This window comes from Eurytemora carolleeae, unplaced genomic scaffold (genome assembly GCF_000591075.1).
Source record: "Eurytemora carolleeae unplaced genomic scaffold, Eaff_2.0 scaffold398, whole genome shotgun sequence".
NCBI classification, from domain to species: domain Eukaryota; kingdom Metazoa; phylum Arthropoda; class Copepoda; order Calanoida; family Temoridae; genus Eurytemora; species Eurytemora carolleeae.
This window is the reverse complement of record NW_019396317.1, coordinates 135894-149372: the sequence shown is the minus strand read 5'-3', so window position 1 is coordinate 149372 and position 13479 is coordinate 135894. Positions and strand designations below refer to the sequence as shown.

The following is a 13479-nucleotide window of genomic DNA, read 5'->3' as shown; positions in this document are numbered from 1 at the left end:
AAACGCAGGCTTAGGAAAAATTGCAAATTTAAAACACTCAAATTAAAATGTCTTGCTTTTCAGGGAAATCATTTAAAGACACGAAAATTGCACATCACATTGCTATCGTTGGTTTTGAGATTTTCAACCAATATAATATATTCTTTCTCTTGACAGGTTCTCCGACCAGCTGGACGGAGTCATGCGAGAGTTTTACGACGCTGTGGCGGCAAACAACGGTTCAGGAGAATCCGGTCAGGACGGAGCACTCTTCCTAGCTGTATGCCGGGGTAAGGTTAGTGAAGGTTTAGATTTTGCTGATAACAACGCTAGAGGAGTTATCTGTGTGGGGATCCCCTTCCCTAACATCAAGGACTCCCTGGTTGATCTGAAGAAGAAGTACAATGATAGGAAGAGGAGTGGGGGGAACGGGAATGTGCTGAGTGGAGGAGAATGGTATGAGATCCAGGCTTTTAGGGCACTGAACCAGGCTCTGGGCCGGTGTATCCGACACAGGAAGGATTGGGGAGCTATTCTCATGGTTGACGATAGGTTAGTGGATTTTAGAACAAATGCCTCTGTCAAAGTTTGGAAAGCCCACAAGACGTACACTTCTTTTAACTTATTGATTCAAACTCATAGACTACCTTTAATTCCTCTCTGAATTCCAATCTATAATCTTCATATGACATCACGTATTTGAATTGTATTTTCTAGGTACAAGAAGAATGAGCGCTATGTGAACGGTTTATCTAAGTGGGTTCGGAAAGGGGTTGTGCATTACAACAATACAAGAGATATGTTCCACAGTTTAAACATGTTCACATCGGTAAATATTTATTATTTTATTGTGTTTTCCATGATTTCCAGTCTGATTTTTAATGTATGATGGTTTCTTAGTTTGACTTGTAGATTTTCTATTATTTATGCCGAATCTGATTTCCACGTTTCGTTTTCCGTATGATCCTTACCGGTTCCCTGGTCTGATTTTTAAGTAATGTTGACTGTTTCACTAGTCTGATTTTCTTCTGGAAATGAAACAGATGGAACACGATGATGCAGAAAAAGAGAAAGAACTTCTTGCTCAATCACAGGCTCTGCCATCTCCTAGTAAATCTCCTGCCACCATAGATTCTGTGCACCCAGAGCTAGATGAACCTTGTTCAATGAGTGAGGAGAATAAGTTCTCTGCTTGGTCCAGTCAACAGGAAACAATATCTTCTAAACTGTCAAGGCTACAGGTAAGAGAAGTACGAATTTCAACTTTCTCATATTTTCATTAGTTACGAATTACATAAAAGAACTGGAATTTCAAGTGACCATTCATTTATAAAATGTCTGATTCGCTACGGTCTCCATAAATCTCTGTGTTATCCAGAAAAAAATTAAATATTCAAGCTTTTTTAAGTAACTTTTTTTCAATTTTTGTTTCTTTATAAAAGTGACTTGCGGAATTTTTGCTACAGAAACAAAGGCGAATGTTGTAAGAGCTTAACACTTTTCAAGTTAGATAAACGTCTTTGCCTTTCACATTGTTTCTCATACAAATATTAAAAGGGTACCGTTGTGAATTGTGTTTAGCCATTTATATATAGTTTGATATCTTTCATAATTTACTATTCTTAGGAGTTTAAGCGTCAAGTATCTCAGAAGTTAGAAAAGGATCGAAACAGTCAAGGATCTGTCTTGTCAAATCTTGATTCCATGTCAAACCTTGACTCAGTGACTCATCTAAACTCTACCAGCCAGCTCAACACCAACAGTCTAAGCATCCTGTCCCTGTCGAATGTAAACAAAGTCGGAGAACCTGTTTATAAAGAAAAAATTCAAAGCAAAGTTATAGAACCCCTACATAAAACCAAAGCTGAAGAAACTCTTGTGAAAAAGTTCGAATCCCGTCGAACCAAGGTAGCGGATTTGATATTCGACGATTCTCCTGATTTCTGCAATGACGACTCGAATGTAATTACTGACAATTCCAACACAGAATCAGTCATTGAAGTTTTCGATGATGAAACTGAGAGCAAAGAGATAATTTATCAACCCGTACAAGAAATCGAGATCCCTCAAGTCACAAAAGATTCCTCCCTGTTAATTCCTGAACTTGAAGAAACCTTAGATGTAAGCGAGAAGAGTATATTCCTGGGTGGAGTAGACAACATGGTGGATGAGTTGAAACCAACCTACTCCAGGTGGGCGCAGATGTTCCGAAAGAGAAAGGAGAAACGAGAGATGAAGAAGAGATCTAAAAATCTCGAACCTGACGCAACAATAATCCCTGACACCCCGGAGAAAGGACCTGTATTTGAGGATACAATAAACTGGGATGATGAGTGTCTACCTCCGTCTGACGGAGAGAATGAATTAAACTTCTCCTCCAGGAAACCGTTATTTCCAACCTCGAATACCCGGTTAAACGGAAAACAGAAAGATCGGAGTAAGACCTACGGCAGCCTGGAGAATGAAGAGAATAAGAGAAATATGTCCTCAACTAATTCGTCCAGTGAGAACCTGGTGAGTCATTTTTGTTAATTTTCATGATTAGTTAAGCATTCTGGTATTCGAGAAATTATGGTGTTTATTTTTACATGTTTAATTTTTTTTTTGTGGGGGGGAGGGGACAATTTTATTCTTCAATTAATAGAATAAGAATATGGAGAGAACTGAATGTTAGTTTTAATTATTGACATAATTTTTATTAGAGGATGTAGATTGTAGATCAATATGTTATTATGTTTCTAAAGCTAGTATTTCAAATGCATGTTAACTTATTTTGGAATCGGAGTGTGATTATGGGGCGTCCCTGTCCGATATGATTTGATTAATTTTGATGGACAAATCAGATAATAAGAATATCAATAATAATGATAATAATAATAATAATAAAAATAATAATCTTAGTTATCTTAAAAATTATGATAATATGGACATAACACTAATCATACACACGTTCTTATCTTTCATATTATTGCTTAAGGGCAGTCGTTTTTATATATTTCTTATAATATTCTTGAAAATATCCTGTCAAGTTTAGAAATATTTGAACTATGATTAGATGTAAACTATATAAAATGAAGGATTGAACCCTAAATATTAATCATGAGAAAGTAAGCTAACAGCTGATTGCAGTTTCTATGCTAATTTCTAGTGCAGACAAGGCTTCCATGCTAGTTTTACACGGCAAACTAAAAAAGATTATACTTTCACTTTAAGTTATTTTTCTGGAAATTAACCTGAATAGAAAGTCAAGAGTTCTCGTCAATTATATTTTTTTTTATTGCGTAGAGTCTAACAGCAATCTGTCTCTATACTTTGCTTGCCTGTCTATCTGTCTGTTTGTATCCAATAAACGTCAAAACGACGGGCCCACATTTTGTGTGGGACCTCGCGTGACCCCAGGGAAGGTTGATGGATGATCGAATTTTCAAAAATTCGATCATCCATCAACCTTCCGCGAATTTTTTAAATCCGCGAATTTTTTAGTTTTGTTTAACAATGTATTGAAAGAGAAAATGTTTACAAATGAATTAGAAGATGGGTGCGAAGCACCCTTAAAGCCTGATGTAATAGAAACAGTAACAGTACAAGCGAAAGTACACAATACAAAGTTTTAAGTACATATATTATAGTAGCTCTACACAGTAGTGTTCAGAAATGTACTTTTTCCATCCTGACGCTTATAGATCAAATAGAATTTTTTATATACTTTTCCGAAAAAGAAATAAACTGGAGTTTTGAAGATTTAAAATCTTAATAGCAAGGGTACAAAGAATTGTATGTTTGTCGATTAATTTCAAAGTGAATGCATAATTTACTTAACTTTAAATCATTGAAAAAAACTTTAGAACTGCAGGGAGTTGACATCTCCGGAAGCGCTGGATATTCTTGAAACAGATTCTTCCTTTACTAAGGTAAGATAGTTAACAGTTACAATCAAAGAAGAATTTTCATTTTTCAATCCCAACATTTTTTACAAGTAACGAGGTTCTTACTTTGTAATATTTCGTTTGAAACAAGATTTTGTTCTTTAATTCATAGTTTGACACGAACTTTGTTATCCCGTCTTTTTCATTCTCATATTGATTTTATTGAATATTTGTTAAGGGTAAGAGTAGTTCTAAGCTGAAGAAAAAGAAGATGAAAAGATCTACCGTCTTCCCCAAGATATCCGACTATAATAGTGATGATGACTTTATTTAATAATAGAATTCTAAATACTCTGTGATTTGAAACCAGATACGCTTAACCTGAGAAATCTAATTATTTTATTTGATGAATGATGTACCATAGATATAAAATGCCGAAGAGACTGAGATCTGAGGATGAAGAAAACTACTCCGGGTTGTTAAAGAACCACATCTCCGAGAGGGAAGTTAACACTGGAGTGCTAAAGGTTAGTAGTTTCATGCACAAGTATTTTTATTTGGTGTCCTTCGAGGACCGAAACACACTTTTTTTATTTGATTTGACCAATTTATAATTTTATAGTTTATCCTTTTTCTAAGGAGTTGAATATGAGATCTGTGTATGAAAAAACTTTGTCTTTGCTTTTCCGCGGACAGAAGAATGTAGCAAACAATAATGCTGAAACCAAATTAGGTAACCAATTTTAAATATCTAAATCCTAAATAATATTTTTTTCGGTCTATATCACTGAACTGGAGTACATTTAATTTTAGATTTAGTTTAAACACAACTTCATTTCTTTAAGAGCTTGTGATCTTTTTTGACCTTTCAGTTTTCTCACTTTTGCGTTTAGTGGTATTACACGGTCGCAAAGTAGTACCAGTAATTCTATGTAAATTTGACCTCGTTTGTATATAGATATAGAGGGAGATATTCGTCAATAACATATTTCTCTGACAAGTATAATATACTCTTCAAAATTGTATACTCCACAATGCTGGACTCTGAGCTAATTCATATTATCGTAATAAACAATGAATGTCCAATCCGGAAGTTATGCCACAGAATATTTCAACTTAAAGTTGAATTAATTGGATTAAAACATTTTTGTTTTGTTATAGATCCAAGTTTGCCAAGTAAAGATAAACAAGTTTATAAACAGCTCTGTCTCACCAATACCGGATCCTGTACTAGGATTCAAACTCAGGTTAGGTTTTATCTTGTCCTTAGTCTATACTTTACTAGGATTCAAACTCAGGTTAGGTTTTATCTTGTCTCTAGTCTATACTGTACTAGGATTCAAACTCAGGTTAGGTTTATCTTGTCTCTAGTCTATACTGAACTAGGATTCAAACTCAGGTTAGGTTTTGTCTTGTCTCTAGTCTATACTGTACTAGGATTCAAACTCAGGTTAGGTTTTATCTTGTCTCTAGTCTATACTGAACAAGGATTCAAACTCAGGTTAGGTTTTATCTTGTCTCTAGTCTATACTGTACTAGGATTCAAACTCAGGTTAGGTTTTTATCTTGTCTCTAGTCTATACTGTACTAGGATTCAAACTCAGGTTAGGATTTAGCTTGTCTCTAGTCTATACTGGACTAGGATTCAAACTCAGGTTAGGGTTTATCTTGTCAATAGTCTATACTGTACTAGGATTCAAACTCAGGTTAGGTTTTATCTTGTCTCTAGTCTATCCTGAACTAGGATTCAAACTCAGGTTAGGTTTTATCTTGTCTCTAGTCTATACTGTACTAGGATTCAAACTCAGGTTAGGATTTAGCTTGTCTCTAGTCTATACTGGACTAGGATTCAAACTCAGGTTAGGGTTTATCTTGTCAATAGTCTATACTGTACTAGGATTCAAACTCAGGTTAGGTTTTATCTTGTCTCTAGTCTATCTGAACAATGATTCAAACTCAGGTTAGGTTTATCTTGTCTCCCAGTTATCTTAAACTATGATTCAAACTAAAGTAAGGTTTTATCCAGACTCAAAATGATAATTTTTTAGATGAATCCGTCCTTGTCCTGCTGCTCCTGTATCAACCCTAGCTGTCGTCCTACTAGTCTCACCTGTTATATCTGCCGGGGAAGCATCGGAAGCAGCTGTATCATAAACTGCTCCAGCTGTAGAAGCAGCTGTTGTGGAAGCTGCGATGGAGTCCGACAATGTAGAGGTTGTGGGAATATGTTTTGTAGCAGCTGCTCACTTCCTTCTAGTTCAGGGTTTATATGTTCTATTTGTACACGATAGAGCATCCGTACCTTTAATTCATAGGACACATTTTCTTTCTGTACTAGATGTAAAGTTGGTTCTTTTGAATTAAAACAATTTTGTTTTATGTTAAGTATTAATCAGCTGTATTTTCTACACATGATGAAAATTGTAATGTATAAGGACCAAAACTACACGTACCTTTGAGGTGAAGCGCATTTGAATTTTAATATTTTTACGTAACGATTGTTTTATCATGCGCTTGGCACATTTTATATCTAACTAACATGTATAATTATATTTTATCATAAAATGACTTATTGTATTAAAGTGAGTTACAATTGCAAATTAGCAGATTTGTATTTGAAACAAGAAAATTATATTCTGAAAAGTACAAAACTACCTGAAATTCTTAATCATGATGATTACTATTTTTTTCATGTATTTATTTTACGTAACATGTTTCCTGTATAAAACCTACCTCCCTGAAATGTTCTATATATTCTAGAGAAAATGAACAGTTTAACCAAGGTTTCACTTTCCCAGACTTCTCTCCTAGCCAGAGGACTTTCCACTTCAACATCAGTCCAGGTTAATTTTTTCTTTCAATTTGGACACTTCCAGTGGGAGTGTGGGGGCTGGTTTATAGTAAATTATTTAACTCATGATGTGAAACCATATATTGTATGGATGAAAATGTAAGATTAGTATGAATTTAATACAGTGGTAACTAGAAAACATTGGAATAATCGAGGTGTACTTTATTTCCTTCAATAATGAAATGTCGAAAAAATATTTATGAATTATTTCTTAAATGTGTCCTAAGCAATTAATCACAAATATTATAACACCTAGTCACATTGCAGTTTTGATACATAAACGATGCAAGTTGTATAAAAGGACTTTGTTTCTTTTCATCGACACGACCATTGGGCTAGCCTCTTTCATTTATATTTATCAATAAGTTGGCCCATAATGAACGAAATTAATCTAAAAATGGTTGCATGGCTCAAACTTGGGCATGTTGCTGGAATCATAATGTTTACGGTTTTAGGAAAAGTCACTAACAAGATTCTTAGCAAAATTCAAAATTAAATTCAGATCCGGGCTGGAAAACCAGTACACAATCGGGAATTGAACCTCCGAGCTGCTTAATGGAACCTAAAGTTTCCCCTAAAATTCATGATTTGATTTGATTTAATTTGATTTGATTTGTTTCGTTTTGAATTTTGGTTATATGGTCTGAGATCAAAAAAAAATTTGTTATTGTTGTCTACTGTCTTCTTGATATTGCTGACATATGAGTTTTTGCTTTCGTTTTCTTTAATTTTAACATATCTAGGCGAAGAAGTGTAATAATGCCGGACAGAAGAATATTGTTCTTGTTGACGGAGTTAGAACTCCCTTCCTTCTCTCCAGCACAGCGTACAAGTCTCTGATGCCACATGACCTTCAGCGCTACGCGTTGACCGGTCTGGTCAACAAGCTGGGCTTGGATAAATCTATTGTTGATTATATTTGCATTGGAACAGTTATTCAGGTAAACCTGGGTCCAGATTTAATAAATATTGAGAAAAGGTTGTACTATGTAGATGTAGTTGAACCGTTTCTCTTGTGCACCAGTTCAATTTGAAGAGAAGTGGTTCAACGTAGTCTACGTAGTTCAACGACTTTTTGTTATCCATATTGCCAGAACATAATTCATATTGCTAGAACATAATCCTTCAAGTTAAAACACCGAATCGTTTACTAGGGTTTTATTCTTCCTCTAATTTCCCTAGAAAATTAAGACGGTAAAAATCCCGGAATTTTATGCCAAAGAAATATCGAAAGGAATAGATATTTGGCGGTGAATACAAAAAAATCTTTGCCCTAAATTTCCGTTAAAAATAATTTCTACAGTTCCTATTTTTGGGTTAGGAAAGAAATATTAACCTAAATTTTATACAAATACAATATAAAACCACCGGATGCTGTGAAAACCCGGATTAAGAAATACTAAAAATATTTCTGAATTTATCAACGTTTGTTTAAAGGAAGTGAAGACTAGTAATATAGCTCGTGAGGCTGCCCTAGGAGCCGGGTTCTCAGACAGGATTCCAGCTCATACTGTCACCATGGCCTGTATCTCATCCAACCAAGCTATGACAACGTGCATGGGAATGATGAATGCAGGTCCGAATAAACAATTTTTATTGAAAGGATCAATCAACCATTATTTTTACTATTATTTTTTTGCTGACGTTATTTCAGTTATCTCAGGCCTGAGGTATGTAGAAAACGATCGATTCATTTTATGAATCCCTTCATATAGTTTCTTTGTCGATTCATTTTATGAATCCCTTCACATTATTTCTTTGTCGATTCATTTTATGAATCCCTTCATATAATTTCTTTGTCGATTCATCTAATGAATCCCACTCTCTATATAATTTTAAATTTATCATATAATCTATTTGTCGATTCATTTTATGAATCCCTTATCTATAAATCGATAATGAATCCCACTATCTATAGAACTTTATAATTTATCATATAATCTATTTGTCGGTTCATTTTATGAATCACTTCTCTATAACTCAATAACTTATTATAAGCTTATTTATCAATTCATTTTAAAATTATTCGTTTCAACTCATGAATACCCTTTTTAAACACTCAGTTAACCGGGAGGGAGATTCTCTCTGTCAGCATTTAAATATGTATTTAATACAACTGTTTGGCAACTAGCTGACAAAAGGAATCAGACCGGTGACATGGCTCAAATTTGGTCGTGTGTCCGACGTTAGGATTTAAACTATGTCAGGCTGAAAAGCCTTCACCTATAGGGGATTGTGATGGCATACCCCTTGTAGGTCAAGGAGCTGTTGGACGCATCCCTAGCTGTATGATATGATATGATATATCTTTAAACTTCTCTCTGATTACTAATGTGGAAGATATGGTCGTTTCTCTAGCTTGAATAGTGTTACATTCTTATGATTTCCTCATTTTTCTCTGCGCAGCGGTCACTCTATCAGTGAAAAAACGGTTGAATATTATCAATTTTCACAGGGAAAAACATGGATATCTCGCCCATTCTTGAAAATATAAAAAGGGTACCGTTGTGAATCGGATATATCACACTATTCAGATATTGTATTTTGAAAAAACGTCTACAATTCCTTAAAAGTGTCTATTTTGTTAAGGTGTATATGATGTGTGTGTTGCTGGTGGAGTAGAGTTTATGTCTGATGTTCCAATCAGACACTCAAGGAAGATGAGACAACTCATGCTCAAGGCTCCCAAGGCCAAATCTGTCGCCGCTAAACTTGCTCTGCTCGCGGAGCTCCGCCCCGACTTCCTGAACCCTGAGCTGCCAGCTATTGCTGAGTTCTCGACCAACGAGACGATGGGACACTCGGCGGACAGGTTGGCCGCCACCTTCGGTGTGTCCAGGAAGGAGCAGGATGATTTCTCCAGGAGATCTCATATCATGGCAACCGAGGCTAGAGACAAGGGATACCTTACAGATATCATCCCCGTTAAGGTAGATTCTAATTAATCTTGAGTAAAAATAAATATCTATATTATCAATTTAAGCGGTTTTATATCTGACTGGATTGCTTAATTTGCATTTTTTATTTTTTATTTTGAGTTCATTTGCAATTATTTTTTTTAACTAAAAATATAAATTCTTTTAAGACTAAAAAATCAGTAAGATTGGTTCAGCCGTTTGGCCAGCTATAGCTTACACACACATACATAAATATATAGAGAATGTTAAACTTTTTCCAGTTTAAATATACATTTTAGATGTTTAAATATGTATTTTTTCCAATATATATATACTTTCTAGATCTAGATATTTATTATCTCCGTATCGAGATTATATTAAGGTTATTTATATTGTTTATATGGATTTTACAAAAAAAAAACTATTTTACGATAATGGCGTGTACATACATTTGTAAATTAATCAAGAAGAAATCTATTAGTTTACGGATACAATTTTTCGTTTTTTCTTGCCAAAATTGATGTTACATTCTTATTTTTAGAAAGTCGAAAAGGAAAAAAAATGGAAATTTTAAACTAATGCAATATTAGAAATGTTAAAAAAGGATGTTTCTTTTTCTATAGCGAAATTTAAAGAACATCATTATCTATTCAAGTATTAACGAGGCAGCAATTCAAGAGAAAAAAACTATATATGTATACCGATATTCAAATATATCTATTTACTAGACTCTTCTTTTAATTGTGACTCTATCTATAAGAATCTTCTCTTTGTACAATATAAACAAAAACAAAAAAGTTAAAAATTTGTTGTATTTTTTTGAGCATCCATAAACCTTTCTTGGTGACAAGTGAGGTCCCACACAAAATTTGGGCCCGATCGGTTTAGTCGTTTAGACGTTTATTAAATACAAACGGACAGACATGCAAAGTATATAAAGAGATGAGCGAAAAGATTTATTATATAGAAAACAAAAATAACTTCTCTTTATTAAGGTTCCCAAGAGCAAGGATTTTATCACCCAAGATAACGGTATCCGAGTATCCACAGAGGAGCAGATGGCCAAACTGAAACCTGCCTTTATTAAACCCCACGGAACCGTGACCGCTGCCAACTCCTCCTATTTAACCGATGGTGCCTCAGCTTGTCTGATAATGACCGAAGAGAAAGCCAAGCAGTACGGATTCAAGCCCAAGGCATATCTTAGACAATACACATACGTCTCCCAGGATCCCAAGGTAATGTATTTAATCAATAACTCATTTTATCTCTTTTTACATAAAAATACAATATCAAGTCTTTTCTTTAACTTTTTTTATGCTGTATAAAAATGTACGACACTCAATATCAGATATATGAGTAGTTACAAAACAGGATATATTTTCACTTATTTTAAATTCAGTATATTTGATAAAAAGCTTAAATAGTATTGGCCTGAGGAGAATTCTGTTTCGCAGCACCTCAATCCGGATTCAGGTCCGGATACAAATATCTTTAAAAATGCGAACCCTCACACGAAACATAGGCACTGAATCATTTAAGACATTTCTATTTTAAATATGTATTTAGGAAGATGAAAATCTCCTCTTTTATTGTAAAGCCCAGTCAACGGTTGAAACATGCAGTTTTTTTATATCATTTCGGATGTGTACTGTGTATGACTATTTGTTCATGCCCACCCTGTATGTTTAGGATCAGCTGTTGTTGGGTCCTACCTACGCAACCCCTAAGGTTCTGGCTCAGGCTGGTCTTGAACTCAGTGATATCGACGTTTTGGAATACCACGAGGCATTCGCCGGGCAGATCCTTGCCAATATTAATGTAAGTAAAAATAATCTTCACATAGAAGCAGAAACTATATTTTTAAATATTTTTGCTCAATAGTTTGATAACATAACGTTTCTGGTGCAATTTTCCATAGATAAATAAATAAACATAGATAGCTTATGTACGCAAAATCACCAAGAATTGTACAGTCCGCGAACTCATACTTCTAGGGGTCAAAGTGTACTTCATTGATAAGCGGGGTGGTTGGTGTTTTAATGGATTTCATAATAGAGTGTAAAATAACTCCGGGAATGGAACTATTTGAACAACAATAGTTCACTGAGCAGTGTATCATATTGACGAGAACTAAAGAAAAACATGAAGGACTAAACTAACACAAATTTCTCTCTACAGAACTCATGTACACCACAAGTACTCAATGATATAAGAACAGCCATGTTCACAACCGACCTAGTTAATCTATACAATAGGAATATCTTTAAAACATCTCTACATTTATATCTTTCAAGATGAAAAATGTCGTCTTATGCGCAATCTATCTTTATCTATGCAATTTTCTCATCAATGCTTAGCCAAATGATAAAACTTATAAAAAAATTGTTTTCATAAAAGATTTCCTTTAATGTCTTTATAACGCAAAAATACAAAACTCCAATATCTTTAGAGATAATGGAGTTATTAACCTTTCAGAGAATTATTAAGTCTTTATAATTTCGATTGGCCTAACAGCAATGTCACTCAAAAACCGGGATTTTACGCGTTGCTAAATTTGTTTACTAAAATGTCTAAAGCTCAATCGTCATAAAAGAGATCCAACATTTGTTTTTCACTGTGCAATCTTAACAACAATGGGCATCTTTTTAGGAAAAAAAACCAATTTCTTTATAAGTTGCATCAGCAAGTGGAGTTGAGGAGAAAATTGCACCAGAAACCGTTTTTTTAAATGGATTTTTTTACACTTTTCAAGAAAAATCATTTTTTAGGCCATTTCTGAACTGTCAAAATATTTTCAAATAGCATGGTGTTCAGTTTGAAAAAAAATTACTTTAAACCCTCCTAGATTGAAAAAAATTACTTTAAGCCCTCCTAGATGGAGCTGACAAAAGATGTAAAAAATACGCGATTGTTCACCTTTTTCTAAATGTTTGACCATCAAAAAGCATAAAAAAAATCGGGAAAATCGTCAAATATCTTTTAAACCAAGTTAAAGGATTTCCCAAATGGTATCACTCTTTAAAATACCTTGAAAATTGACAGAGTTAACCCTATTTAGTCGAGAATTGTTAAAAAAGGTTAAAAAGGCCAAAAATGACGGGAAAAAGAGTAAAATGAAGCCAATTAGGAAAATTATTTTAAAATGCTAAATTTTGTATTTGAGCTAGTTAATGCTTCCTAAAAAATGTGTCGGCACATCTGGGAGTTTTTTCAGGAGCACGGAGGGGATAAAAATTTAGTAGTTTTTTCTTTTAATTTACTTAGAAATAATAATTTTTTTGTGGTGAAGTATTTTTTAAACATTTTTATTTGTTTTCTAGGCGATGGACAGCGACAAGTTTGCTCAAGATGTGATGGGATTAAAGCAGAAGGTTGGAACCGTGGATATGTCTAAGTTTAACCTGTGGGGCGGATCCCTCTCCCTTGGTCACCCCTTCGGAGCTACTGGAGTTCGTCTAGCCATGCACACCGCAAACAGGAAACAAGATTAAAAAACTATCTAAAAAACGGAATTCCTCCTGTTCAAACTGACTGTCCCTGTTCAAAAATTATATTTTTCTGAATTTATAAATGATATGAAGTTTGAAAGGAAATATTGGAACTGGCTCGTAATAGCCCTTAACATGTGTTTCAAATTATACACTTCTCAATCCAAAATTGTTAAAAAAGATTGATAATCTTGTGGTTAGGATGATCCGCGAGGACGGACAGTTTGGATTGATCGCAGCCTGTGCTGCCGGAGGACAAGGAGTTGGGATGATCATGGAGAGACATCCTGATGCAACCCTCTAGACAGAGAACAGATACTCCTGAATTTACAAGCATCTAAACTTAGATAATTCTGCAATTATTTATAATATAAAAATTAGTTTTGTTAAAACAG

The 13479-nt window shown here is 34.3% G+C and overlaps 2 protein-coding genes across 3 annotated transcripts in view; both read left to right on the top strand.

Moving 5' to 3' along the window:
- Positions 1–4509, top strand: part of LOC111700805 (Fanconi anemia group J protein) — a 10145-nt gene extending 5636 nt beyond the window's left edge. Inside the window, exons 10-16 of one of the 2 annotated variants that reach the window (XM_023471846.1) lie at positions 157–531; positions 697–808; positions 1011–1220; positions 1606–2493; positions 3825–3890; positions 4084–4372; positions 4485–4509. In XM_023471846.1, the coding sequence (XP_023327614.1) occupies positions 157–531; positions 697–808; positions 1011–1220; positions 1606–2493; positions 3825–3890; positions 4084–4179 (1747 nt within the window). In that variant the 3' untranslated portion in view covers positions 4180–4372; positions 4485–4509. Of the gene's footprint in view, positions 1–156; positions 532–696; positions 809–995; positions 1221–1605; positions 2494–3824; positions 3891–4083; positions 4373–4484 lie in introns of both variants that reach the window. The other variant, XM_023471845.1, reaches the window with a different exon arrangement.
- Positions 1–13479, top strand: part of LOC111700809 (trifunctional enzyme subunit beta, mitochondrial) — a 15167-nt gene extending 1688 nt beyond the window's left edge. The window contains exons 2-9 of the mRNA XM_023471851.1: positions 6606–6688; positions 7440–7637; positions 8134–8272; positions 9286–9626; positions 10589–10831; positions 11286–11414; positions 12917–13074; positions 13286–13479. Coding sequence (XP_023327619.1) covers positions 6611–6688; positions 7440–7637; positions 8134–8272; positions 9286–9626; positions 10589–10831; positions 11286–11414; positions 12917–13074; positions 13286–13388 — 1389 coding nt within the window. The 5' untranslated portion in view covers positions 6606–6610 and the 3' untranslated portion in view covers positions 13389–13479. The remainder of the gene's footprint in view (positions 1–6605; positions 6689–7439; positions 7638–8133; positions 8273–9285; positions 9627–10588; positions 10832–11285; positions 11415–12916; positions 13075–13285) is intronic.